Source organism: Peromyscus eremicus, chromosome 7 (assembly GCF_949786415.1).
Source record: "Peromyscus eremicus chromosome 7, PerEre_H2_v1, whole genome shotgun sequence".
In the NCBI taxonomy this organism is placed as follows: domain Eukaryota; kingdom Metazoa; phylum Chordata; class Mammalia; order Rodentia; family Cricetidae; genus Peromyscus; species Peromyscus eremicus.
Window position 1 is genome coordinate 48,582,278 of NC_081422.1, and position 27,955 is coordinate 48,610,232.

General features: G+C 43.2%; 1 protein-coding gene across 1 annotated transcript; it reads right to left on the bottom strand.

Annotated features, from left to right (window-relative positions):
* LOC131914316 (aromatase) lies at positions 1-27,693 on the bottom strand. Its single transcript, XM_059266908.1, has 9 exons — positions 27,549-27,693; positions 20,890-21,040; positions 14,504-14,658; positions 9,844-10,020; positions 6,990-7,104; positions 6,308-6,422; positions 5,418-5,580; positions 2,215-2,456; positions 1-643 (listed from the first exon to the last, which is right to left on the bottom strand). Exons 1-9 carry the CDS (start codon positions 27,691-27,693, stop codon positions 392-394), a joined length of 1,515 nt encoding a protein of 504 aa, XP_059122891.1. The 3' UTR covers positions 1-391.
* Between the last annotated feature and the right edge of the window lie 262 nt (positions 27,694-27,955).

Consider the following 27,955-nt stretch of genomic DNA (forward strand, 5'->3'; position numbering starts at 1 on the left):
TACACATGAGAATTCCTTTATTCATTTATCCACAGTAGCAGGTTTCCTTTCTAACAACTCGAGTCCTTCTGCCAGAGGCGTTAGCTAAGCTGACGAGAGCAGCATTGGGACTCTGGCAGGGGACCAGACAGGTTTAACTGATGACCTGTCTTTCCCAAAGTATAATTTGTAGGCTCTGCCCTTTAAGACGTCAGTCTCTCTCCTCTCCTTTGCATACTGGCTCTCTGGATGAATGCCCATCTTGCTGAAAAACCACAAGAACTATGATCATAAGATGCATCAGGCCATCACAGGTTCAATGTGAGGTTGAACCACTCGTCCACTAAAATGGATGGCTTCCATATCACTACTGACACAGCAATGCTCCAGAGTAGATACTGACCACACGTCTTTACTGCTTGAGGTACTTGTCTGAATTCCTCGGGGTGAAAATTATTTCCACGTGGTGCTGCCTGTCCTCATCCGGGTGCAAGGACAGATCATTTTTTTTCGGTATGTTTTCAATACATCTTTTTTGCAATGTCTTCACATGGAATCGCTTCAAAACTGTAACCAGGACGACTTTCATCATCACCATGGCGATGTACTTCCCAGCACAGCTGCGGGGCCCAAAGCCAAATGGCTGAAAATACCTGTAGGGAACCTATGAAAACGAGCAGACGGTTAGGCAGGGTCACGCAACCGTCTATGGAAACACTTGTCAGTCAGAATGCCTCGGCTTGACCCTCAGCCACCCTGCTTCCTCCCGGAGACAAACAGCTGTGGCTGAAGAAGCACCCTTCTCATCCAATCTGCCTCTCTTGTGACACAGACAGTCCCGGCCTCAGATCGTCCCTGGTTTTGCTGTACATGTCAGTAAGCTGGGTTAAGTCAGGGCAAGTCACCATATGGGCAATATTAGTTATCCAGAAACTCTGCTTTCCTAGTGCTTTGCAAGTTACTGAGACAGTTTGTTTTTGTGTGACTGGTATAGTGGATAACATGAAGATAAAAGATAGGGATTTCCAGACTATTAGTGTCAAGCTTCTTGTGTATGTGAGAGCCGAGGGATCTCTGTGGCCTAGGCTGGCCCCAGAGTTCTAGTCCTCTTGCCTCTACCTCAGAGTGTAGGATTCCAGGAATGCACCACTACACCAGGTCTTCTAACCACTTTTAGTTACTGTGAAAATTAATGTGGATCATGTATGTCTGTCTTGTCCGATCTAGATTTACATGACTTCGACATACTAGAACTACAAAATAAATAAAATTTATTGACCAGTTGACAAGGCATTGTCTGGGTTTCCTGTCTAGAAACATTAATTAGAGTGCCGGATCAACACTGGGTCTCTATGCTACATGCAAGTAGGAAAGGGGGAGACAGGGAGCTATTTGGAAAATTCTGTCCTAATAACATTGTTTTGACGTAATGAAGCAAAAATCTCTCCTATATTCCAGCTAGATAAAGATGAAGGCTGATGCTTTTAATCATTGAGTTTTATTTGGAGTAAGATCCACTGCTTGAGGCCATTTGATAGAATAAAGGCACTGATAAAACTAAATTTTATTTGATTTCTATCTAAAGCAAAAATGGATTTCCTTTGCTTAGTTGGTGGAACAGTTGAAGCTAGATGATGCTATAGTGATGCATTTATTGTTTTTTTTAAATTTTTACTTTATTATAGAAGAAGTGATAAACTCTGGGCCAGAGAGATGGCTTAGTGGTTAAGAGCACTGGCTGATTTTCCAGAGGTCCCAGGGTCAGTTCACAGTACCCACATGGTGGTTCACAACCCTCCATAACTCCAGTTCCAAGAGATGCGATGCCCTCTTCTGAACTCTGTGTGTACCAGGCACATACATGGTACACTTGCATGCATGCAGGCAAAAAACTCATATGCATAAGAGATTTTTAAAAAATTAAATGATAAATTTGAGTGGAAGAGATCAGTTGCCTTAAATAAATCTTTGCCCAATTAAGGATTTTTCATATTTTGCTTTCCTGGGTGGCAAATTTACAGAGATTTTACACACAGAGAGATTTTACACACACCAATAGCTTTGGCTTGGGATGAATGTGTTAACCATGTTCTAAGCTATAGGGCACAGGTGCTCCCATGAAGCCGTTGAAGGGTGAGTGAAGGAAGCTAAGGACGTCCTGCCCAAGCACAGAACTGGAGCAGGTCTGACCACACCACCAGAAACAGCATGCTCGGTCCAAGGAGGAGCTCTTACATTTTTTTCAAAGTTTTCCAAGGTAAATTCATTGGGCTTGGGGAAATACTCCAGTCTGTGCATTCTGCCGATGTTCAGAATGATGTTCGTTCCCTTTTTGACTGGGTAACCATCAATCACATCATCATCCAGGGCTCGACGCATGACCAAGTCCACAACGGGCTGGTACCGCAAGCTTTCATTAATGAAGTTTTCTACCACTTTTAAATTTTGGATATCCTCGATTCTTATGTCTCTGTCACCTGTGGAACAGACCAGAAGGACAAAGACAGCAATGCTAGTTTTACATGTGACAAGTGCTATAGCTCCTCCTTTTTTCTATAGAAGAAGTTGTTCTTGGTTAAAAAAAAATGCTTGTAATTCTAGTGCATACCACCCACTGGAAACAGTTGTGTTATATTTGGTCTGCAAAGGTCTTTATAAAAGTTCAGACATGAAATCATTTCTGGAAATGTTCATAACCACAACAAAAAAGATTTCCTAAAAATATCAGAAAATTTGCTCATGCAGGACCCACATTCCCACCTGCAGACAATGGGCAGAAGATGTGGCGGGGGCAGCTACCCCTTCAGAGGGACATGCGCTCTGTAATTCCATGTCGGCCACACCTCCTCCACATCTCATATTCCTCTTATCTGTGTGCCTCAAGTCTTTGAGTGTTCCATCTACTCCACATTCTAGGGAACATTTACTTTGTCTCTTAACATGTGAGCCAACTAACACAATAACCATCCCAAACAAGGGTGCCCAGGTTGCTGCAAAGTCAGGGAGATCAACTCAGTCCATTTTATAATGTTCACTCCTTAGTCATCTGTACAGCTACCTTCCCACACATGTCACTGGCAGGCCCGCCACGTCTGACCATGAACAAATTGTTCCTGGAAAATGGCAAGACGCTTACTACTCCCCATCATGATAAGTCAGGACCCCACCTAGCCCTGGATGCGGCACCCACTGCCTCAGCCTAACCTGACATTGGTCAATGAGGCTTAGATTTGTCCCAGATATGGCAAGATTTCCAAGTACCCTCAAATGAGCCACCACTTCTACAGAATCAAAGCGTCCTGGGGTCCCCAGGTGTCCCGGTCTCCTGTAAAACCAAGCCATATAGGAAGGTCTAGTTCAGTCAGAAAAGTCTAGGAAGAGAGCCTGCGTTTTAAGTACCGTGCTCTGTAACCAAGGACCAGACAGAGTGGAGAGGCAGAGGGAAGACAGGCATTCGCTGGGAAGTAATGTCCGTGTGTGGACCACAAGAGGGAGCATGTTGCAACCCGTTCTGCTGCTTTCCCATCTTTACAGAGTCTGATGGAGAGTCAGGAATACACTAGGAAGCACAAAGCGGCTCACTCTCAAGGAATTTATGTTAGAGGTCTGATAAAAGCGCGCTCTCAAAATCAGTTTCCCCTCCTCCATCCTCCTACAGTGCCCTCTCTCTTCACTCCATTACAACTGAGTTCTCTTTCTCCCACCAGCCTACCAGCCTCCCCAGTGAATGCTGTGACCGCTGCACAGACCCTGAAAGCCTCATTGAAACATCGAGAAAGCATTCGGGGATTTGGGGCAATGTTACTCTATCTCTTTGTTCTCCTCCCTTTTTACCGATACCCCTACAGAACCCTTCTCTAGCACATTTAAGCTAAGGCAGCCTTTCCTTAGTGTCAACTACTTCTAGCCACCATAAAAGTGCTTGTTAAAGGTGGTGCTGTTCCACGTCCAATAACTTCTTGCACCGGTGCTGCGTAAAGCCGGGAAAGTCCATCGCATACTGTGTCTTCTCCCATTGCTAAGTAAGGTGTTCCTAAAAAGATCAGCCAGGTGAAGGCAATCCCTGATAAGTTTTTGGTTTCTCCCAGAAAAGAGTTCTGATTTTGTGTTTCTAAAGCAGTGTGGGGACAGGATGACGCTGGGGTAGAGCCATGAAAATGGGGGTGGGAGAACTGAATGGGGCCCTGGAGGCTTCTCTGCAGAGGAAAGAGTGGGGAGGAAGGGGCCGCCATCACTGGATTGCAGCGGAGAAGGAAGCCCATGGCTTGCCTCTGCTCCCCTCCTCCTCCTGCCACCCAGTGAAATCCACAAACACTTGTGTAAGCAACAGATAGCTAAAAGGATTTATGTAACCCACAAGGCAGGCAGAGCATACACTCAAGTTCCCCACCTATGGATTCAACTGAGAGCATTAAACATATTTTGTGTGTGTTTGTACTGAACGTGCACAGCCTTTATTTTGTAGTTACTCTCCAGATTGTACGGTATGGTAATTTTTTTTTTTAAATATTTTTTTTATTTTTATTTTTTAAGATTTATTTACTATGTATACAGTGTTCTGTCTGCATGTATGACTGCAGGACAGAAGAGGGCGCCAGATTTCATTACAGATGGTTGTGAGCCACCATGTGGTTGCTGGGAATTGAACTCAGGACCTCTGGAAGAATCAGTCAGTGCTCTTAACCTCTGAGCCATCTCTCCAGCCCCGGTATCGTAATTTTTTATACAGCATTATATTGCATTAGGTATTATAAACAACAGAGAGATGGCTTAGTCTGTGGGAGGTTGTAAGCAGGTTATATGCAAGTACTCTAGTATGTTCTAAGATGGACAAACGTGACCATATATATCTGTGTGCACATGGAGTGAGGTCTCAGGCTGGGCGGATGACTCAACAGGTAAATGTATGTCCCCAAAACTGAAAACATGGGTTCCATAACCAGAACTCAGATGGGCGAAGGAGAGAACTGACTCTCACAAGTTGTCCTCTGTGGCATGTGTGCGCACACATTCTCTCTCTCTCTCTCTCTCTCTCTCTCTCTCTCTCTCTCTCTCACACACACACACACACACACACACACACACACACACTAAAAAGCCCTTGAAGAACACACAGAAAACAAGTAGTAGTGGATGAGAACGAGGCTCTAAGACAGTGAGAAGAATTAGGACATTCACTTTTTGCTTTGCACGTTGCTCTGTTGTTGGAAGTTTTCAATAAGCCCACGCTATTTTTGTGATTTATACAACATACAAATAGGAGGGACAGTCATTTTAACCTACTCAGCATATCCAAGATTTGGCAGGACTACTTACTTTATTTTTCCTTCAGGTTTTACGTTTACCATCAGATTCTTAAGACATGAGAAGCCACCGACATTCACATTCAGAAGGGTTTTTTTTTTTTTTTTTTTTAAGCACTGTAATTTACAGCTTACCAACAACAGTGTGGATTTCCTTCAGTATTGCAGTTTCGACCTCAGGGTACTCCGCCATAAGGAGTAACATGAAGTACAGGGTGACAGACATGGTGTCGGGGGCCGCGATCAGCATTTCCAGAATACACTGGTTCACGTTCTCCTTCGTCAGGTCTCCACGTCTCTGAAGAATTGAACGGAGGAGAAAAGGTTGGAAGACGGAATCCAAGTTTCAGAAAATGAGGGGAGGTGACTGACCCTCCAGTATCAACAGTCTCAACAAAATAAAGTTAAAGGTCTCTGTAATTAGTGCCAACATTTTTACATATTAACACTCTGCTTAAAGATAAACAAATAGTAATTACCTATGTCCCATTGACCCTCCATATACTCGAGTTTCACATCTATGGATTTAACTAACTGGGCATATATTTTTGTTGTGTTTTTATTAAATAGATACTGACTTTTTCATAGTTTTTCTCTAAATAATACAATATCATAACTATTAGCATAGCATTATACTGTATTAGGTATTATAAACAATCCAGAGGTGAGTGAATCCTGTGGGAAGACACAGTATATGCAAGTGCTATGGCATGGTAGAGATAAGATTTGCACATTCTTAGATTTTTGTATCTGGGGAGGGTTCTGGAATTAAAAGTTCCAGATACTGAAGGATGCTTTTATTTAGTGTCTTAGGTCTCCTCTCTTCCTGGTTTCATGTATTGTATTATAATATAGAAGAATTTGAATGATGAACGTCATAAAATGGCTGGTGTTTAGGCTGCTTTGGTGGACTATCATAAGACTGCCTGCTAGAGGAATTTTTAAAGAGAAACCATGCCACAATTCTAAAAAGGATTCTTTAAATAATGGTACACCATCATAATGGGGTTCGTTCAGGTCAATACCTCAGCAAAAATCAAATCAGTTGCAAAATCCATACAGTCTTCCAGTTTCTCTGCTGTGGAGACCTTGTTTCTTTTTTCTTCCACCAAAATGGCTATCTCATCTTTCAAGTCCTTGCTGTGGGGGAAAACGTCAAAATTTTCTCAGTTTAGACATCCTGCAAAGCAGACTCTGCTTGGTTTAAAGCCATTGGCACTCGTGAGTAAGTGAGTTCATATTTCATTTCTTCACAAATATACGTAAGTTACATAAAGCATGCGTTCATCGTATGCTACCAGAGTTCACTGCGGTTTCTAAAACACTGGTAGTAATCTCAAAGCTGCAACTTGAATTCTACATTTCCATTTTTTCTAGATCTGCAGAAAGTTCTGACGAGTGTCAACGTTAGGGTGGCCCAGACTTTTCTGTCAACTCAAAATGTACTGCAGCGCCCTTGTTCCAGGGAGCTCTCGGGCCACACATTTGGCTCCTTGTTGAGCAGGTTCTTGGCCAAGGGTTCCTTTAGTCTTTGGTCTGTCCCTATGCAGCCGCATTGCTATGGATCCTTCCCATGTAACTTAGCCAACACGCCCCTCTGCACTCTGGGGAGCATCGGATATACCAAAGTGGCCAACAGCAGCAGAGACACAAGGACCCGGTGCAGTGTGACCACGCTTGTAAACCCTCCAAGCTTGTGCTACTTACACAGATCTTTCATACTTTCTGTAGAGCCAAGAAATCTTAAAGAAGATGTTTGGTTTGATGAGGAGAGCTTGCCATGCATTAAAATAACCCTGGATTTTTTTCACAATGGCACTTTCTGTTGAGACAAAAACAAGAAGAAATTCACTGAGGAAAATACAAGCCTATGAGCAGAACTCTAGACAGGTTCTTTTCCGAGTCACCAGAGATGATCCAGCTATATAATACTATGAGGCAAATCACTTATTAATTTATCTACTTGGCCTCTAAATTGACTAAGTTATCCATAGAGTTGCCAGTTTTCAAGCTTGTGTTTCAGACCACAGCCTGGACTCTCACACTCCCTTTTTTGTTTGTTTGTTTGTTTGTTTGTTTGTTTGTTTCTTTGAGACAGGGTTTCTCTGTGTAGCTTTGTGCCTTTCCTGGAACTCACTCTGTAGCCCAGGCTGGCCTCGAACTCACAGAGATCCACCTGCCTTTGCCTCCCAAGTGCTGGGATTAAAGGCGTGCGCCACCGCCCAGCCTCACACTCACTCCCTTTCGGTTGAGCTCCCCCTCCCCTGACTTTTCTGGACAGAGGGGAGTGATTAGTTATTGCATCCCTGCTCCTGGCACCTGGAGGGGTGTTATTTGGAGAAGCAAGATGGCTTAGTGGGTGAAGGTCCTTGCTTCCCAATGATCGTAATGCAATTCCTGGAACCCTCATAAAGGTGGGAGGAGAAAATCAGTTCCAGAGCTGTCCTCTGACCTCCACAGGTACACAGAGTAGCACATGTGCCCCTCCCTTCTCCCATTAATAATGAAGATGACATTAATTTTAAACCTCCAATCCCGTTGTGCTGATAACACCGTCCAGCTGATTTTGGAGTTGGTGAGACACTAACTGGACCGTGCATGTGCTTGGATTACCCACCTAATTAACAGTTCCTCAGTGTCTCACTTCTCAGCACTATATTCATGTGTGCGCTCTTCACACAGCCTTCATACTGACCTACATTTGGCCCCAAGTGAAGAGTTCATTTTACTTTCTCCAGTGCATTGTCCTGAGCCTCATGCATTGTTAGTAACAGATAAATGATAATGAGTTAAGCTGAATAATGAAGAAAAAAAGTCATTGCTTATTTTTTTTCACATTACACCAGACCTATATAAAAATGGGAAAGGAATCAACATTTATTCTCAACTGCCAAAATGCCAATCACTTCTAGGTTGCTTTACAGAGCTTTTAAGTTTAATCCTTATAGTCTTTGCCAGGGGAGTGATAGTGTCTTTGATTTGCAAATAAAAAAAGTACAACTGATAGAAATTAAGGATGCAGCCAGCACGGTCAGCAGGTCAGCTTGGGAGTTTAACAAATACCCAGTATAAAGGGAAACACAGGTAGCCCACACTGGTTATACAGGTGTTGTGGCATCACAGTCTGAACCCAGTCACTGACTAAGGGAGAGACCTACAGTTCCCTTGACACAACCCTTCCTGACAATCCAGGCCTGGGGGAAGCCAAGGAGCAGGGTGGGATCAGCGTGTCTAGTTAACTTCAGCAGAAACGTATTCAGGGAGGTTAGCAGCAGACCAGGCAAAAGGTGACACAAAAACTTCCCAGAGTAAATGCATAGTTAGATAAAGTTTCTATAGCCCTCCTGAGGAACAGTCGACTAGAGAAGACAATCTCCTCCCGGCCATGGGAGAAAGGGAGGTCTCATAGCTGATCTTGTTGAAATGTGGGAAGTCAGGTGACACATGGATGACTCAGAAGGGTTTCCTCAAATGCTAGGACATAAGCATCATTCTCCTGCCTACATTGTTTTCTTTCAGCTCTGCACATGGCTGTGACTTTACTTTGTTCAGGCTGTGTTTAAATGTCCTCTGTGAAGAGATCTTTCCTGACCACTCAACTCCATAATGACTATGCCCACACTGCTACCCTGTCTCAGTCCCTGCCCTTTTACCTTGATTTGGTTTTGCCTTAAGGCATTTATTATTGCCTAATGTGTAATTTGGTAATTACTTGTTTTACTGCCCATACACCTCTACTGCAATATAAGCTCCTCAAAGGTGAAAATTGTACCCATCTTCCTGGCTCTCCTCAGAACCTAAAACATTGAATAGCAGCCAATACATATTGTTGAGTGAATGGATGAACCAATGAACATGGTTATAAATTAATTTAGAAAAGTCTCATACTAATGTCAATGGCAGAGTGGAATTTATCCAAATAACTGTTTGCTTTTAGGTGGTGGTAGTAATGTGTACATTTAAAAATATTCATCTTTTCTAGCTTAGTGGAGAAGGTGAGCTGTCAGGTTGGTATAAATATTAAATGGCAGACATGTACATAAAGTGTCTTTTCATATTGTTTGGTATATAACAGATACTAAATTAGTGGCAGCTGTTATCATCATTTATGGCATTATAGGCAGCATTGTTACCTCATTTTATCATATACAGTCAAGTTCTCATAGAGAGTATCTTTGAGAGAAGGAGTATGTACACATATAAATAAATAGTTGCATGGGTATATATCATGCCCAAAAGAATGATTGGAAATTGTTAAATACATCCAATTTTCCAGCTCTATGTTAATGACCACACTAATTGATAATCTTTGCCTAGAGTAGAATGTTATGTCCCAGAGCAACACAAGAGACAGAGAAGAGATGGAGGTTGACCTCTGCTTTGAAAGTTTATAGCCTAGAAATGAACAGGGAGAAACACTACAGGGAAATGCCCTATGGAATACTTAGAAACGCTCACTTAACCATGAGCAACATACAGAGTAGCACTTTGCTTCAGCGTGCTGTCCCCATGTGCCCTGTTTAAAAGGGGGCAGGAGGCATGAGAATTCAAAATCCAGTACCATCCAGGGGGATCCCCAGGAACAGCATGTTAGAGGTGTCCAGCATGATGTGCCGCATGAGGGTCAACACATCCACGTAGCCTGAGTTGTCGGTGACTTCGTCCAGCCTGTCCAAATGCTGCTTGATGGACTCTGTGCAAACTTCTACCATTCGAATGAGACCGGGGCCTGTCAGAGCTGAAGGACAGAGATTTGGCCATCACAAACACCAGGACACACACGAGCAGGCTGTCTTTGCCTTTTTATGTCAGGAGCAATTGCCCAGACCTTTACATTCGATAACAGGATGAGAATTTTCATAATCTTCTCCATACCTTTCTGTGTTATCCTGATTTTCTGTAAGAAGTGCTTATCATTTTGACTAAAAATTAGTGAATATTAATTTTAAAAGATGATTCAAATTCAAGCCCTTCTTTAAGCCCTAGTTAATCATTTGTGAGGCTGCAGATGAAACAGTCATTTTTTCTGGGTACAATAACCAATGGTGCTTTTTTACACTTACTGTACGTATTTCCCTTGAGATGATGGTTCAGATTTGGTCAGGATCACATTTCTTTTACGTTTTAGCATGTGGAAGGACAGTACTACAGAACCAGTGAAGTTGGTCTTTAACCATTTCACCTAAGATGCGTGCGTCCTAGTTAGCACGGATGTGCAATGCCAGTCTTAGGAACACCGACCGTGTGTCCTTCTCTTACCCTTAGCCGCTCTTCAGATTCGCTTCAGATTCATTTTACACAGCAAAGGCAGGCAGAGCAATTGCTCGTTTGCTTTGCAAGCTTCAGTGACCGAGGAACTCCTCAAAGAGGGTGACAACTACTTCCTGGCATTGTCCTTCAACCAATCTTGCATGAGGGTCCTCAACACATGTTTGTCAAATAAATGAATGAGTAAATGGATGGACAAATGAGTGGATGGGTGAATGAATGAATTAATGAATGAATGAATGAATGAATACAGATAAAGTGACTTGGCTCTGCCCTCCCTTTGCTCTGCTCCTGGCCCTCTGGGTACTGGCCCTGGTAGCCCATCATGGTAGTTTCTTTAAGTTTCCTTTGGGACTATTCTCTATTTTTGTGTCTTCTGTTATTCAGACTTGCTGAGAAGGATCTTTAAATGACACGGAAATTTTGGGGGTACCTTGAAGGCAATCATTCTCTCAAATCAGGAGATCATTCTCTCGAAAAGGAGAAACATATATCAGAAGGCCGACTTAGCAAATAAGAAAGGAAGCTTGCCAGCATGGCAGCTCACACCAATAATCCCAGCACTCTAGGGCCTGTGGCAGAAGGATTCTTAGAAGTTCAAGGCCAGTTTGGGCCCCATAATGAGTTTCAGGCCAGTATAGGCTACAGAGTAGGATCTTGTCAAGAAAGAATGTGGTAGACAGTGTGTGTTGGGGGTGGAGGATGGGGAGAAGGAAGGCAAGGGAGGGAAAATGGAGTAGCAGAGATCTGGGGATACCAGCCTAACGACACTCTAAAGATCCCCAAATGTGTTAAAGAAGGCTGAAGTAGAAGCCTTCCTCCAGGTGGAGGAAGTTCTCTGTTCTCTGGGTAATGATCACATTCAAGAGAAGGACAAATCATCCCTTAATGACTCAGCTCTTGGTATGGAAGGGGTGGCTCCACATGTCACCCACGGTTTCCTTCCAGGTGAGTGCAGGATTTGCCTCTATGACCAAGAACTTGAAGTCATACTTCACAGACCAGCAGAGTGCTTATGGGCATTAGTGTATGTAGATACGATTTAACGCGTAAATGTACTTAAAAGTACTCTCATCTTGGTCAAGAGAAGAATCAGCAAGTAATCAAATTTCATCTATAAATAGCTCTTTTGGCAGTTTCAGTACACAACTTCTCTCTACCCCTACCTACCTCTCCCCCATCTCCCAGGATGAACCATTTCCACAGCTGTGTTTACCTGCTTCCCTACATTCCCAATAGATTAACACTTCATAATGTTACTGGCTTAGACTCCAACATGTGTCCCATTTTTTTCTACTTTCCCAGGAAAACCAAAAGACTCTAACTCCAAAAGAAGAGTTATTGAGATGCTTAGGACTCTCATTAATTTTATAAAAATGTCAGGCACTTCAGTATGCTTTTTAGTAAGTAATTAGCTTACTGTTTTTGGAATTTAATTGGGGTCTAATTTTATAACATTTTATTAAAAAGTCTGATCTCAGATATACAGGGCTAGTCTAAAACATTTACCAAGATGTGTTGACAAATCTCCAAGTTCTGCTAAAATGTCCCCCTTTCCACAGTTCTTGTCCCCATGACCTCTCCTCTGTCTGCCTCTCGTCACTGCAATAACCCCCACACGTTTTCATTCTCCATGTTTGTGTTTTGTTCTCCTTAATTTTCGTCTGTTCCCAGAGGACAGACACACAGACATATGTCCATATCATTTTCATTGAAAGATTTAGTGAATCCTTGTAACTCCTGAGATATGCTCAAGTCCTTGACTTAATAAGAAGTGTCTTGAGTGATTTGGACCTGTCTTTCTCTTGCCTGATCTTTGTCCACGAAAGCTTCCTGGATATGTCCTGATGCTCCATCTTTCTCAGCTGTCAATATCCCATCCTTTGCTCCTACAGTGTCTTTCTTTGTTACACTTTGTTAGATTTTACTTCATTCAAAATTCATCAGAAGCATCCACTGCCCTAAAGTGTCTTTCCTGATCCCTTAGTGGCTTCAGGTGGCCCATGTGTCTAGTCTCTGCAGTCTGGTGCAACCTCGCCTAGACAGTATTTGGTGATACACAGGCCCACCTTACCCAGCCTTCCCATTACATGGTCCTCAAAGGGCAGAACCAAGTCTTTCTTATCATTGGATTATTAGTATCTAATACAATGATGAGAACAGTAGTTTGTTAAATAAAAATTAATTAATAGAATTTAGAGATTCTATTAATTCTTGAATGTTAAGAGTACAGGATATTGGTATGTGAAAGTTAACTACTCCTAAATGCTAATTGACATATTCTTAGTAAAGCTGGGTCAAATGACAAAGTAAAATACAATTTATGTTTCTATGGAGTCAGACATGCATATGTGTTCTTTACAACAGCTTATGTCCCAGTTCTATAATATTCATCAATTTCTGTGGATAAAGAAAACACACAGATACTAATTGACTTGCTGAAGTCCTCCTATAAGTAGTAAGCGGCATTGTTGGGACATGAGCCCACTAAAATCCTGAGACATGTACCTTTCCACTAACCCAGCATCAGTCTTGTAAGGCACAGGGAGATGGATCTGCTTCAACATAGTAGCACACACACACAAAAACTCTCCAACGTTGTCTAGGGTCCTAATCCCAAAATGATTCAAGTGTGTGTCCTCAAGAAGAGGAGATTATGATGTGTCATCATGGTAAGCCCAAACCAATCCCAAGAGTCATTAGTGAGGAAACTTTCCCATCTGAGGTCATGAGCGAAGGTGGGGCAGAGGTGTGCGGTGTGAAGAGGAGTGGACCTGTCCCCCCCAGACAAGGAATGAATGAAGCCGGAAGAGTTGAGGTCAATGATGCCTCCTATCCACGGGCTTGCCATGGCCTGCTGAGACCCACGACAGACCTCTGACTGGCAGAAGTTTAAGACAGCAAGCCTGTCACTCACCCCAAGCTGTCTAGTGTGTTACAGCAGCCAGAGGAAGCCCTTGGCTTCCTATAGCAGCATGGCTAGGTCCTAGAGACCTGCAGAGCCTGCACGGAGAGAAGAATTTGGATGGTACGCGGTCATACCTAAAATCCATGTAGCTCCAGATGCCATCTCTGACAAGGTTGCCAAGGCATGGCTATCTTTTCCGATGCTTGATTTAGCATCAAAAAATGGCCTTATATAGTCCTCAACAGCTTCATTTTCCGAATGATATAGTAAGGGGTAAGTGCTGGATAAGGAGGCTTGGAACTGAGTCTCTGCTGACCTCTGCCTTCTCTGCTGGTGCAAATCTCATCCCTTCTAGGACTTCATTTCTTCAACCACAAAACTCAGAGGCCAGATGAAGTCACACACAGTCTTCCCCTGTAAGATTCTCTCACTGTTTTCTCTTAAAATGTGTGGCCTGTCAGAGAGCGGGTCTGCCAGTGTGTTATGTAGTCGTGTTTAGATCAAACACTGAGCTAAAACACTAAATTCTTAGTTGAAATGACCCTCAGGCAGGTCAATCTCTTCAGTTTGGCTATAATCATAGACTCTGGGATTGTATTCTGGGGGCTAATGTTGTAATCTTAGGCAAGTAATTTAACCTGTTTGAAACTTGTTTTCCTGCCTATAAAATGCAGGTGATATGAAATGTCTCCATATGAGGTTGCTGTGGAATTACAATGTCAAGTGTCTAGAATGATGTTTGATGCATAAGCAAAGGTATAAAGAAGCTTTATTCATATTATTTCAAAATTATGTGGCAGCAAAATTTGAATCATAATTTTTTTTTTTTTTTTGCTTTTTTGAGACAGAGTTTCTCTGTGCAGTTTTGGTGCCTGTTCTGGATCTGTAGACTAGGCTGGCCTCGAACTCACAGAGATCTGCCTGCCTCTGCCTCCCGAGTGCTGGGATTAAAGGCATGCACCACCACCGCCCGGCTTAAATCATATTTTTTTTTAAAAGAAGTACATTTATAGACCTGAGAAAAGAATGTAGCATTCCTATTTACCTTTCATGAAGAAAGGGCGAACTGTTTTCCAAAGGTCGGGATTATTGTTAAATATGATGCCATTCTCATGCATTCCAATGCACTGCAGTCCACGTTTACTGCCAAATCTGGAGATGTAGTTACTGTGCTTCATGACATGGAACATACTTGAGGACCTGTAAAGAAAGCGAACCTTGGTGTTAAGCCGACGGAGGGGAGGGGATTTATGGCAGTTCATTCAGACTGTGTGGTGACTTTCTTAACAGAAACATGTTGATCCAAATACAAAGTATGGTTTCTAGTGTTCAGGTTGAGTGAGCATGCTGGGAAGCATGAGAACATCCTAGTTTAATCTACTTTCTGATCCCTACGTATCACTGTAGGGAGAGGGGGAAGCCCTGAGTCTCGGAGTCCTGAGTCAATGAATGTGTGCTGTTGACAATGGCACCGCCATGTCAGTGATCAGAAGAAAATGGCAGAGCCTTCCCTTCTGGTCCACGTGTGGATGTTGACAGTGTGTACAGAAAACACCCACCATCACGTTCTCCCCCGGATATTACAGCCTGAAGACTGCTCCCCTATAGAGACTGTTCCCAGTGGGATTAGCTAAAGCTGCTTCCTTGATCCAGCTGTATACCATAAACCCCGCCTCCTTATCTGTATGTAACAACCCCAGTCCTTGCTCAGCTGTATGCAATGACCCTGCCTCCCCGTTCAACCCTACATAATAAACATGCTGAGTTTGGGGGACGAGGGGGATGCCCGTGGTTTATTCTACTGGAATTAATTTAAAAATAAAAAAATTCTAAAATAATAATAATGCTAAGAAATAACTTATTTAGTTGACATTTATTTCAGAAAAAACTTAAATAAAAGCTATCAAAACAAAGTCTCCCAATTTAATTTCCAATAATATTCTTAAAATGACTCAAGTTTTTGACAAGTTTTTCTTTCTAAAAACAAAAACAAAAATTCACACGGTTCAAATTGAATGCCAACAAATTAACCTGGCGTTTCAAATTTTACTTAGGTAGAATTATCACTCTATAAAACAGACTGAAATTACTGACAATTAAAATAAGACCTATTGCTTCCCTTCCCTTTTCCTAGCTTACTCTATAAGTAAAGCATTCTTCGTTCACAACCTTGTAGCTAACGATTTTCAGTACCTGAGGGATGGACAGAGCCTTGTTTTTTTCTGCCCTGGCTCCCAAGGATTATGTATACTACATTTGTCTTGTGGACCCTACTGAACGTTAGCTACCGTTTAAAAATCCACGTGTCCCTTAGGGGGTGCTATTGTCCCAGTTATCTTCAGTCGGAAGTTCTGCCAAGCAGAGAAACCATCAGGGAAAAATGCCAGCCGCAGAAAAGCCGTTTCAAGCAAGGTCATTTATCAAAGTGAGGCGGAATGAATAAAGCGGTAAATTGGACAGTGAGGGAGAAGACTATTGAAGGACAAGGGACCCCAGGCCACGCTCCTCCTGGCCCTCACAGAGACCTGGCCCTGAAGCCAAGCCAGGCTGGGGAAAACGTCCTGTTTGGGAGAGTGAATATTTGTCAGCAGAGTCCCCAAGTTCAGAAGAGACAGTGAACAGTGTAATGCCACTGAGGTCAGAGGTCATACTTTTAAACATGGCTGAAGTTAAGACATCACCAAAATGGGCAAACCTCATCTCTGTTGTGAGTCTGTCTCCAAACTAAGACTTGAGAGATTTTCCTGAGGAAAGAGTAGTAGCTAGAAGACAATCCCTGGGACCCATGCTATACGCTCGGCCTTCCTTCCTATTGCTATAGTTGAAATGTTATGTCCTTATTCAAGACTAGTCCCCCAACATGTCCCTGAGACAGCTTCACATTTCACATAGCACCCCCCTTTTCTTCATTAGCAATTCCTCGGTAGTTCACCAATGCCACCACAACTCTCAGGCACAATCGAGTCTTTACCGAGATTCTTTTCAGATTCCTTTCAGCCCCTCTGCCATCGTTGCTGTTCATTGAACGGTTCAGACCAGCTCCTGCCTCACGGCCCCTGCTTCTGCTGCTCCTTCTGTACGATGCACTTTTCTCCAGAGCTCTGTCTGGATCACGTCTTCACTTCAAGTCTTTTGAAAGGTGTATTTTATCTTTCCTTTTTCGTGTGTGTGTGTGTGTGTGTGTGTGTGTGTGTGTGTGTGTGTGTGTACCTATGTCTACATCTATGGAGGCAGACGTGTGTGAGTGTAGACATGGAAGCCTTCAGTTGATGCCAGGAATCATCATCTTTGGTCAATCTTCCCCCTTATTCATTGGTGCATCTCTCCAGCCCTCCTTTTGAGTCTGCCATCAACGAGGCCTGCCCCAAGCTACCAACTCACTCACAATTATACATACAACGCTCCCCGCAACTAGTCCTCCCTAACCTCCCCCCACCCCATATAGTACATATCTACTAGTATAGATCTATACATAACTACATATCTATAATCCTTGGGATTGTCTCAACTTCAGCACTAAAAGTCTCCTAGCTTAGAAAATCTCCTAATCTCAGGCAAACTGAACAGTTGGCCATCATGTATACACTTCCATCACAGATGGACTGCACAGTTAACAATGTGGCCCCATGAGATTATGTCACCTAATTACTATAGTGACCATCTTATATACTGTATGATGCTCATACACTGACAAAATAGCCTAAGAATGCATTTCCCAGAATGCACTTTGCAGAATGCACCCATCATTAAGGAATGCATGACTAGCCTGTACATTTCGTTTGTTTATTCACAGTATACTAACTGTATGTTGTTCCACGATGGTGAGAACTTTGAGCTGTTTTTATTCTCCAGATATAATACTGCTGTGTTCCTAGAGTAGAACCTGGTGTTCAGTATCTTCTCATTTATCAAAGGAATAAAAAGCCAATTAGTACTGTTAGTGTTAAGTCTCAAACCTGGGACAAATGGCTAACTGAGGGGCCTATTTAACATACTGCTCCTAGGTATGTTGGAGGAGAAAGTTTATTGTAGGAGCATAGGCAGAGAGGGAGATAGAGACATCTGGGAGAGTCCAGGGTGAACACGGCCAGACTGAGCTGGGCCATGTGAGGAGAGGGGGAGGGGAGAGGTGATAGCCCACCAAGATGGGTGGCCTGGGCCAAGAGACTGGCCAATAGGGTAATGGAGAGACTAAAAGAGCCAGGTAACCAAAATGGCTGCTTATACAGGGAAGGGCGGCTGAGGGAAGGGCAGCCCAGCCCCGGGGCTGGAGAAGTTTAAGGTAGGGGGCAAGGTTTGCCAGCCACACCCTGTAACAGGTAGAGGCTGAGGAATGCTGGGAGAACCTGGCAGCCAGGTCCACTTTGATATGTTAAATAGGCACCTCAGTTAGCCATTTGTTCAGGGTTGGAGAGCTGACGCTTAGTACATACGGTCTTAATATAAGTTGAATGAATTCCTTGTAAATTTACACATAATTAAGATAGGTGTGCAAATGAAACTTTCCTTGCCATATTAATCGTGAATTATCCTTTATGAATGTCATTTAAATTATTTTATTTTTGTATTTGTGACAAAATGAATTGTACACACATACTGGACATACAGTATAGCATCTGCAGGTGTGGAGCGGAACTGCCCGAGGGCACTGTGCTTGCTCTTTGGCGATTCCATAGTCACGCACATCTCAGAGCCTTACCTCAAAGTCTCCAGGATGTGCAGGCAGCATGCAAGCAGCACCCCTCCTGACTGCCTCCCCTGAAATTCTGCAGCCTCTGATCCTTTGGGACAGGGCTGATTGGAAAAGCTGGACTGCAGTCACTCCACGGTAGTAATGACTCTACACCTCAAACTTTTCAAAAGGAAGAGAGATCTGGCGAACTATCCAAATCAAAACAACAATCTTGCTGAGGTCCAACGGGTTTGTTTCAAGAGGTACAGGTAGTTCTGGAAAGGACTTGAAGGGCAGGCAAGGGAGGGAGATGGGGACAGACTCGTCCTATTCCAGAGGGGAGCTCAGCCCTTAACAATAAAATGGAGGGCTTGGAGGCAATTAAGGAGATCACAAAGGCTCCAACAAGTGAAAGGACTTCGGGAACATAACAAGAAATGAGCCGGAGGAGCTGGGGGAGGGGAGGCAGGCTGTATCCGTGCCTCCGTGACTGCTGGCAGAGTCTCTAAAGTTGCTTCCCTAATGGAGAAGGAAGGGGAGGATGGTCCTGACTGTGACAGGGACCCCACTTTAGGAGTTGTATGTGGACATCCAATGGATTTGTCTGGTGACCTAAGTTTCTAAATGTCCACTCTCTGGGAGCAACGTTACCTAGGACTCGGTTCTCAAATCTGTCATTCTTCATTTCAAATCTAGTCTTAGATCCATCACCTTGGCTAGCCTCAAGGGTAATGCAGTAAGAGGAGAAATGCTCCAGAGCTGCTTAGCTGTTTGCCCTAGTCCCAGAGAAAGGCACTCTGGCTCCAGGAACAACTTTTCCCTCCTTTCCCAAGCTCCACAGGTAGGAGTTTCCCAAGCTCCACAGCTCTCTGGAATCACCCAGAGAGCTTAAACAGCACTGGCGTCTGTCCACACCCAGGCTTGATCTCAGAGCCCAAGCATTAGGGTTCCTACTGCTCCCTGGCTGGCTTGCCCATGAAAGAACTGCTGCTCAGGCTGATGTGCTTCTGGATAAATATCCCGAGGCATATTTCACCTGTTTGCCAGGGGAAAGGGGAAAGGAAGCCATGCTAAGCAGAGTAGAGCTAGCAGGCCTGTCGATGTGCTAAAAAGCGGAAGTGACTGTCCCCGTCCCCAAACCTAAATGGCATCAGTTACAAGACATTTTTTAAGACAATAACCAGTTGAAAAGTGACTAAAACACCGAAGACATAGAGAAAATGTATCAAATCGGCTTGAGTTAGGCTGGCCAGAGCTCAGCAGACCGTAACAGAGCAAATCAAAGCCGTGATCCCGGCACTGGAGCAAGGCCTCTGAACCATCTGAAAACTTGTCAAAGCAGACCATGGGGTCCTAGTCCAGATTTTTATTTAGTAGGTCCTGGTGGAGTACAAGCATGTACATTTCTAACGAGTTCTGAGCTCTGTGGTGGTTTGCTGCTGAAGGAATCCTGCCAGGAAACCTCAGCGCTGGTCCGTGAGGAGCTTGACACTTCCACCCACAGCTGCTCAGGACTGTGTAGATGTGGTCTGCCTTAGCCATTCTTCAAAGTGCTAGAACATCAGAGTAAATGAAACAAGGAAACCTCAGGCCAAAACTAAGGAATTGGATAGATCCAAAACACCACCACCGGGGATATTGAAATATTTGGAATTACAGGATGTTTTTCTTCCTTGTGTCCCTTTCAGTATTTACTTCAAAGAACTGGGCTTCAGGATACTATTAGATTCAATAAAATGATATATAAAATCAAATGAATCACTAAAACGCCTCAGTAGATTTTAGCTTGTGGGAAAAGTTCTACCAGAGGTTATAAAATATTTATGATATGGTGGTTGTAGATAACTTTGCTAAAAAGTTAACTTGAGATAGCTGGAAGTCTAGTGGAATATGCCTTCTCTTAATTCCTCCATCTTCTCAAATCAATAGACAAGAAAACTAGCAAACAAGAAAACAGTTCATTTTTGTTTTATTTTTTTTTATCATTCTTAATAGTCGATTCGTATTTAGTTAATCCTAGGATGGATGCAATCCAGCAAAGTACAGCAGTGTGGGAGGGAGGGCTTTGGTTTTTAATGGGCATGCCTGATCCTGATTGGTTTCAGGTAAATCAGCCATGACGCCAGCACAGAGCCAGAGGCCAGCAGCTGGTGGCTTCCCTCTGTGCTGTTTGCTGCCTCAAAGATGTCCAGGAACCTGCAGGGTGACCACGCTAAGATCAGCCTCTCTTTTGCTGCTGTTTAGGATTGGGGGGATTGTTTTGGTTTGGTTTTTATTTTTTGTACACTGACTTGTAGAAATAATCTCAGGAAAGCAGAAAAAAAAGTTATCTTTTCCCTAAAGCATGCTTGGCCAAAACCATTTGGACCCTGAGTTACCACATTCGCTACTCAGAGAAATTTTGAATGACTTCCCAACTTTCTATGGTTCTACGTGTCTCTGGCTTCGACTCAAGAAACTTTCAATTATTTTGCTTATCAGACTGCTACATGGCCGTTTTTCTGTCTTCATTTCCACAGGGGTCGGGGGCAGGGATGAAGCTTTAACAAAATATGTTTTTTTTTAGTAGGAAAAACTCAATATTGTTTTTAAAAAATAGGAAAAGTTTCAGCCTTGCTTTAAAGGGAGCAATAGGAGTAGTCGAAGTGGTAGTGGCGTTTGTACCGAGTATTGAACCCAGGCCCGGCACACACTAAGCGCACATTCTTGCTGAGGTAACCCTCCTCGGCCATTCCAGCCCAGTTTAGTCACAGACTCACTTGCTGATAATGAGTGTTTCCTCTCCGCTGATCCAGACTCTTGTGAACTCTCCGTACATCTTATTATAGTAATTGCAGGCACTTCCAATCCCCATCCACAAGAATCTGCCATGGGAGATGAGGGGTCCGATTCCCAGACAGTAGCCAGGACCTACAACAATCATGAGATGATGGTGAACTTCTTAATAACGCCAAAAGAGTTGTTCTTCCTTTTTTAAAAATAACATGTATTTGTATTTTATGTACATTGGTGTTTTGCCTGCATGTAGGTCCGTGTGAGGGTGTTAGACCTGCTAGAATAGGAGTTATAGACAGTGGTGAGCTGCCATGTGGGTGCTGGGAATTGAACCTGGGTCCTCTGGAAGAGTAGCCAATGCTCATAACTGCTGAGCCATCTCGCCAGCCCCAGAGTTGTTCTTTCATATTTAATTTTTTTCACATCTTCTGGTCTATATGGGAGTTCAACATGATTTAGAACAAAACACGAGACTCTCTACCTCTTCACGAATGAGAAGCACATGGCTACACACTAATTCCTCATGGTCTGTCATTTCAGTCCCACTCAACAGGAGGCTCTTTGCTAATTTCTGAGAGTCATGAATAAAAATCATTTGATCTGTCTGCTAATAAGCATAGAAACTGTGATAGATGACAAGCTGAGGAACTGTATGGCTTTCTGCTGCTCTTTATCTGGAAGCTCTTGGTTATGAACAGCCCGATTGAGAAAATGAATGGGTTAGAGCTGAGCATGGCTTCCTTTCGTGAGAGAGAAGGTCTGCAAGGATAATGTCCAATCTCAGAGCATCCACTGCCTGCAAAAGGCTCAGTTTATAAAGAGGAGCCTTAAGCAAAAATCTCACGAGGTAACACAAACCTGAGAACTCATTACCTATGCCAGAGCTCATGTACCAGGATCCAGTTTCAGCCGAGAGCAATAGCCAGCTAATAGCCTTGCTTACATGGGCAATGGCAGCAGCATTCAGAGCATGAACTCAGGGAAAAGGTAGGAAACTTCATGTGGTTTATATCACAAGATGAGCCGGTAGCTTGAATTTGTTCTGTTAAAGTGCTAGGTTAGCATGCAAAGTAATGGGTTTCATTATGTTTCCAGCATTTTTACACATATGCTCTGTGTACTTAATTTATTTATTTATTTATTTATTTATTTATTTATTTATTTATTTATTTATTTATTTATTTATTTATTTATTTGAGAACAGGTTTAAACTACTTAGTTCAGGGTGTCCTTGAACATCAAGATTCTCCTGCCTCAGTTTCCCAAGTATTAGGATTCCAATCAAACCTGCTAGACTTTATTTTACTAGTGACTGATAAAAAGTTGGATAAAAAGAATTCAATATTTAAAAAATTGCTGTGTAAAATAATTTTCCTAAATCTTTTTTAAAAGTTCGTGTTGTCAATGACATTGCTATAAAGCCAAACGTGTATACTTGTATGAGCAATGCGATGATCTAGATGGTGTAAGCTTTTAGTTGAGTCGTTTGACCTGGATGTTTACTCCCAATTTAGCAATTTTAACCATTCATTTTATAGCAATGAGTTCCTATTAATACAGTTATCAGACTTCTTCCCCCTGTTTGAAGAAAAGATCTTTGAATCAAAAGAGCAATAGGATCAAAGGTTTTCAATCTTCTAACTCTAGTAGCACTACATTATCCCATAGATGACTGACATTATATCAAAATAATTCCCTTACGTTCTTTCAAAGATGTAAACAAGCAGATTTGACTGAATATATATTTCTTCAAAATATCAGATGTACCAACTTTTAATCTATTAAAATGTGTGTTGTAAACAAAATACCATTTATATTATAAATTAGTACATCACAGATGCTTACTTAGTAAATGTTTTCAAATAAACAAGGTATGTGCATATAATATAAAGAGTGAACTTTTGGCCGGTGGCGGTGGCGCACACCTTTAATCCCAGCACTCGGGAGGCAGAGCCAGGCGGATCTCTGTGAGTCCGAGGCCAGCCTGGGCTACCAAGTGAGTTCCAGGAAAAGGCGCAAAGCTACACAGAGAAACCCTGTCTCAAAAAAAAAAAAAAAAAGAGTGAACTTTTGAATGTTGTTCTTGACACACACATACACACAGAACACACACATACACAGACACATGCATATGCATATACAAGTAAAATTTTTAAATGCAATAAGAGCAATTTTTATTCTTCCTTAGGATGCTTTAGGTTGTATTTACATTTTGATCAAAAATGGAGGACTCGCTGGGCAGCAGTGGTACACACCTTTAATCCTAGCACTTGGGAGGCAGAGCCAGGAGGATCTCTGTGAGTTCGAGGCCAGCCTGGTCTACAGAACGAGATCTAGGACAAGCACCAAAACTACACAGAGAAACTTGTCTTGAAAAAAGAAGAAGAAGAAGAAGAAGAGGAAGAAGAAGAAGAAGAAGAAGAAGAAGAAGAAGAAGAAGAAGAAGAAGAAGAAGAAGAGGAAGAAGAAGAAGGAGGAGGAGGAGGAGGAGGAGAAGGAGAAGAACAAGAACAAGAAGAACAAGAACAAGAAGATGAACAAGAAGAACGAGAAGAAGAAGAACGAGAAGAAGAAGAAGAAGAAGAAGAAGAAGAAGAAGAAGAAGAAGAAGAAGAAGAAGAAGAAGAAGAAGAAGACTAACACACAAAATCTCAAACTCACTGAGATCTGTCTGCCTCTACCTTCTAAGTGCTGGGATTAAAGATGTGTGCCACCTTGCCTTGCCTGACCAAAGTGAAACATTTGTTTAAAAAATATGACAATGGAGATTTTTATCTACTGGAAAATGAAGATTGCTAGACAGTACATGGGTTAAGAACCTGAGGGTTCTGCCAGGATGAGATGCAGAGTTTGGGGTCATTAACGACCACCTGTCTATCACCTTAGTTTATCCAAGAAACACTTATGGAGGCCCTACTGTAGACATTTGTTCCAAGTCAGGGTCTAGAGATTCCATGATAAGTATAATAATTCTATGTTCTTCAGGGTAGTTGAGAAAATGTGAAAACTATAAAAGCAGGTAATTATAACACATTATACGTGTGTGTGTGTGTGTGTGTGTGTGTGTGTGTGTGTGTGTGCACATATTCCTTGCATCTGCATGTAAATCTTGCACTACGCCCAGATGGAAAGCTACTCTAGGTGGTAAAATATGAGGAAAGTATTCTGGTCACTTCCACATTAGGCAGCTCTCTGCTTCTCAGATTGGGAATGCTTCTCTAGGCATAGGATGATTGTGAGAGACCCCTCACCTGCTCCAGGAGCAGTATATACTTCACTGTACACTGATATGCCCAGATCGCCCCCTAAAAGCTAGCGGCTAGGAACACTTAACAGCTCTCCTAGTCAGAGAATGCTGTTCACACCTATGAATATACCCTCAAGAGCCCCAGGCACACACTGTTACAGCAATGCTGTCCACAGTAACCCAAGTGGAGACATCGTCTGATGAATAAACCATGAGATATGCATAACATCCAAAACTATATGATGGTGAAAAGGAAGCACACTGATATCACCATCATGGATGGATCTTACCTACAGTAATCAGAAGGGGCAAGAAAGACAAGTAATATACAATTTATTGCTAAAATATTTAAAACAAGGCAAAAACTATATTGTCTGGGAATGTGAAATTTGGTCCCAAATTGTAACATAACAAGGCAGTAATTGTTACAAAATCAAGCAAAATGTTTACCTCTGAGAGAGACCAAAGGAAAAAGAGAAGGAGGGGGAGTGAGGAGAGGGAAGAAGAGAGGGGCAGGGAGAAGGGGAGAGAGGGAGAAGAAAGGCATCAAGAACATCTGGAACACTGTTAACATCCTGTTCCTTGTGCGGGACTCTGACAGCAAATCTGTCATCACCCTGTACATTTGTTGTGAATTATTCTCTTAAGAGAAAAAGAGGGACATGTTGTCATGTCCGCTTCCTCGTATCTTGCTCTGGGTACGTGATGCTCGGGGAAGAATGTTGTCTGGAGGGAGAAGACCAATGTTAAGATTGGAGTGGCAGTGTGTTCTCCAGGTGAGGAAGGTTACCAGGTGCCTAACAACAAGTCCTGACCAGAGATCAGAGGACTTGGGATATTTCTCAGAATCGAAGTGACACCACCTCCCATAGGAACCAGTCTTTACTCCTCAACACCTGCAGACCCTCCCCTCCTTATCAGCCGGTCTTTGCCGCTGTCCAGGTCAGGACCCACACCTTTCTTCTCTGCACAAACCTTGTCGCCAAGCACCAGGTCTAGCCGGACTTTTCAGCAAGAATAAACGAAGCAGCTTACACCTGAGCCCCTGAGCCATGACACACTGGGTCAGATCTCTCCTCTTCCAGACCACTTTGGTCTCCAAAAAAAGGGCACTGTCACCAACCTCGCCTGACAGAGAGGAAGCTGCTGGAACTGGAACTTACTAAGTAAGGGCTTTTAACCACGACACCTTTTAAATTCCCTTAGGGTTTTTGAGGACCCAGAGTACCCTAAAACTTGTGAATCAAAGAGCCTGGAGAGCCATGATTCAAGAGCAATGACAGAAGAGCTGGGAGAACCTCCAGTTTTTTTATTTCCTAGGCCTGACAGGAGCCCGAGAATCCTGGGCTGTGCCCCTGGAGAGAACAGACCAGACCTCGTATTTCCAAGGAAAAGCATGAGCATAGGTAGGAGCTCACAGTCTGAGACTAGAGACTCCCGGCCCTCTGCTGGGGCTCCTATCTTCCTTCTAGCTTGGCATCAGCAAGCCATTTCCCTCCTCCAGGATTTAATCCTTTATTTTGTTTGGACTTTCTGCCTTCCCTTACCTGTCATAACACATTACCCGGCAATACAGAGCATCTCTCAGGGGCTTCCCCTTCTATCACGTGGAGGATCTCTGTGGCTCTCAACCTTGGCTGCTCTTGAAACACCAAGGAAGGTTTGAGAGTCTCAACCTGGAGGCCCTACCTCAGACAGAGCTGAGGACCACTGTACTGTCTAGGTGGCTGCCACTGGTGACAGACAGTACCGTATCTGTGGCCCAGAAGTGGTAGGTACAAATAAGTGCCACCTAGCTTCCTGATTCAGGCCTGGGGGCTGTCAGTTCTCACCCTGCTTCTTTTCAAAGCACATGTTTTAGCTGGGTGTGGTGGTGCACGACTTTAATCCCAGCACTCAGGAAGCAGAGGACGGCGGATCTCTGAGTTCAACACAGGCCTGGTCTACATTACGTAGTAAGTTCCAGGCCAGTCAGATTGCCAGAGCTACATAGTGAGAACATTTTAAGGGCATTGCAATTCAAACACTCCAGGGAAGGGCTTGAGGATCAGCTAGCCTACTCCCACCTTCCAGGTTGTTCTTATACTAAAATTTGACAGTGTGTGGCTTCGATGATTGATGGCCAGGCTGACCTGTTTGCAAGATGCTCTTATAATCCAGATGACTTGGACTTGAGCACCTGAGCCTATGACAGGACAAAGAAGGAGAAGCATTCTACTGCACCCTATCTTCAGTCTCAGCTTCAACTTCTTTACTCTGACCAAGGACCTCCCCATGGGAAGGGAAATCTGTGGAAGGCAGCATCCAAGCCAAAGTCATGGAGGAGTTTCCTTCAGCATCTAGACCTTCTCCTCCAGAGGTGACCCCACCAGGGAGAAGAGAACAAACTCAATAATGCTCAGCTAAATTGGATATTCAAGTAACCTGAAGTGCAAGGCTGAATCAGAGAGATGGGCGATTCTCTGGACTACTTCAAAAAGAATCCAGACACAGCATTTTGTCCCCGCTGTCCCCAGGCCAGCTGCCACTTTCAATCACCCTGTGCAGAGCCTTGGCATGTTTGTGAATGGGTGGTCCCTAGGATGTTGAAGCAAACCTTGTTGGATATCTTATGGCGTTAGAAACTGGTGATAACCGTGAGGTATTCACACCCAAATTTAAAGACATTATCTGGGCTTTCTGTTTATTCTGAATTAATTTGATAATTGATCACTTCAGCAGCAGTGTCAAAATTTGTCACTGGGATTATCAGAATAATTATATCAGTCTCTACTTATGATTGACACACAGACCTGGTTGACATTTCCATCAGGATGTGGTGCTCCCAAAGAATGGTTCGAGTCCCTATTCTCCCACTACTCAGCTCCCAGTAAGCCCTATGGTGACACCATGATGCCAATAAGAGAAAGTGAAGGATAAGATTAAGAGAAAGAAGAAATACAAGGAAGGTAGAAGGTGTGGATGAGACAAAGAGGGAGAAAACAGACAGGGGCGGGGGCGGGAGGCACAGAGACACTTCCACCTGCAGAGCAGAACTGGAATGAATTTGAATCTGTTGTTTTTCTTTTAATTAACAAAATCTCTAGAATTTTACCTTGTCCCACTCCATCTCAAGCTTGCCTTTAAGGTACTTTCTGTGCCAAATCAAACCTTCCAAAAACACTATGCAGACCGGAGGAAGCATCTACACAGCATTTGTGATGTGTTCATCCACCACGTGCAGATGATCAGTTTAACATTTCTCATTTCACTGCTCACTTGCTAGCACAGCTGTGGTCTTCAGAAACCTTCCGAGGTTTGCTCTTCATCTTTTTACAAACAAATATTTTTGTTGCCACGGACCAAAGAGCCCAGTGAAACATTCTGCTTAGGTATAGAACTTAAAAAGTGGCTCACCTGGTATTGAAGATGCGCTCTCACAATTCCAAATCAGGAGGAGGAGGCCCATGATCAGCAGGAGCGGCATGACACTGATGGACATAGCTTCTGGGACCATGTTGGTGACATTATAGTGCATGGGGTTCAGCATTTCCAGGAACATCTTGTGATCTTTGGCCTCAGAAGACAAATTCACAGTTCTATAGGAACAAAGCGGTGGTGAGGTCAGAAACTAAACCCCTAGGTTTGGCTACAGCTCCTGCCACTTCTAGGGGTGCTGGAAAGGAGAGATGGGCACTTTGTTTTATAGTGATTGGACATTTAGACAAGACAAATTTGTGGTTACAAGTCAAAACAAGGATGGCCTTGGTAGACTCAGGTCCTGTTCAACGGTTGGTCTGATAGAACTTTATCATCTTGCCCTT

What these genes read in the sequence shown, in the direction of transcription:
- LOC131914316 (XM_059266908.1), bottom strand. Translation starts at nt 27,693, where the DNA reads ATGTTCCTGGAAATGCTGAACCCCATGCACTATAATGTCACCAACATG. An exon ending in TCGCCCTTTCTTCATGAAAG is followed by an intron (nt 10,021 to 14,503) that starts GTAAATAGGAAT and finishes TCTGTCCTTCAG; the next exon opens with CTCTGACAGGCCCCGGTCTC. An exon ending in AGAAAGTATGAAAGATCTGT is followed by an intron (nt 6,423 to 6,989) that starts GTAAGTAGCACA and finishes TTTCCCCCACAG; the next exon opens with CAAGGACTTGAAAGATGAGA.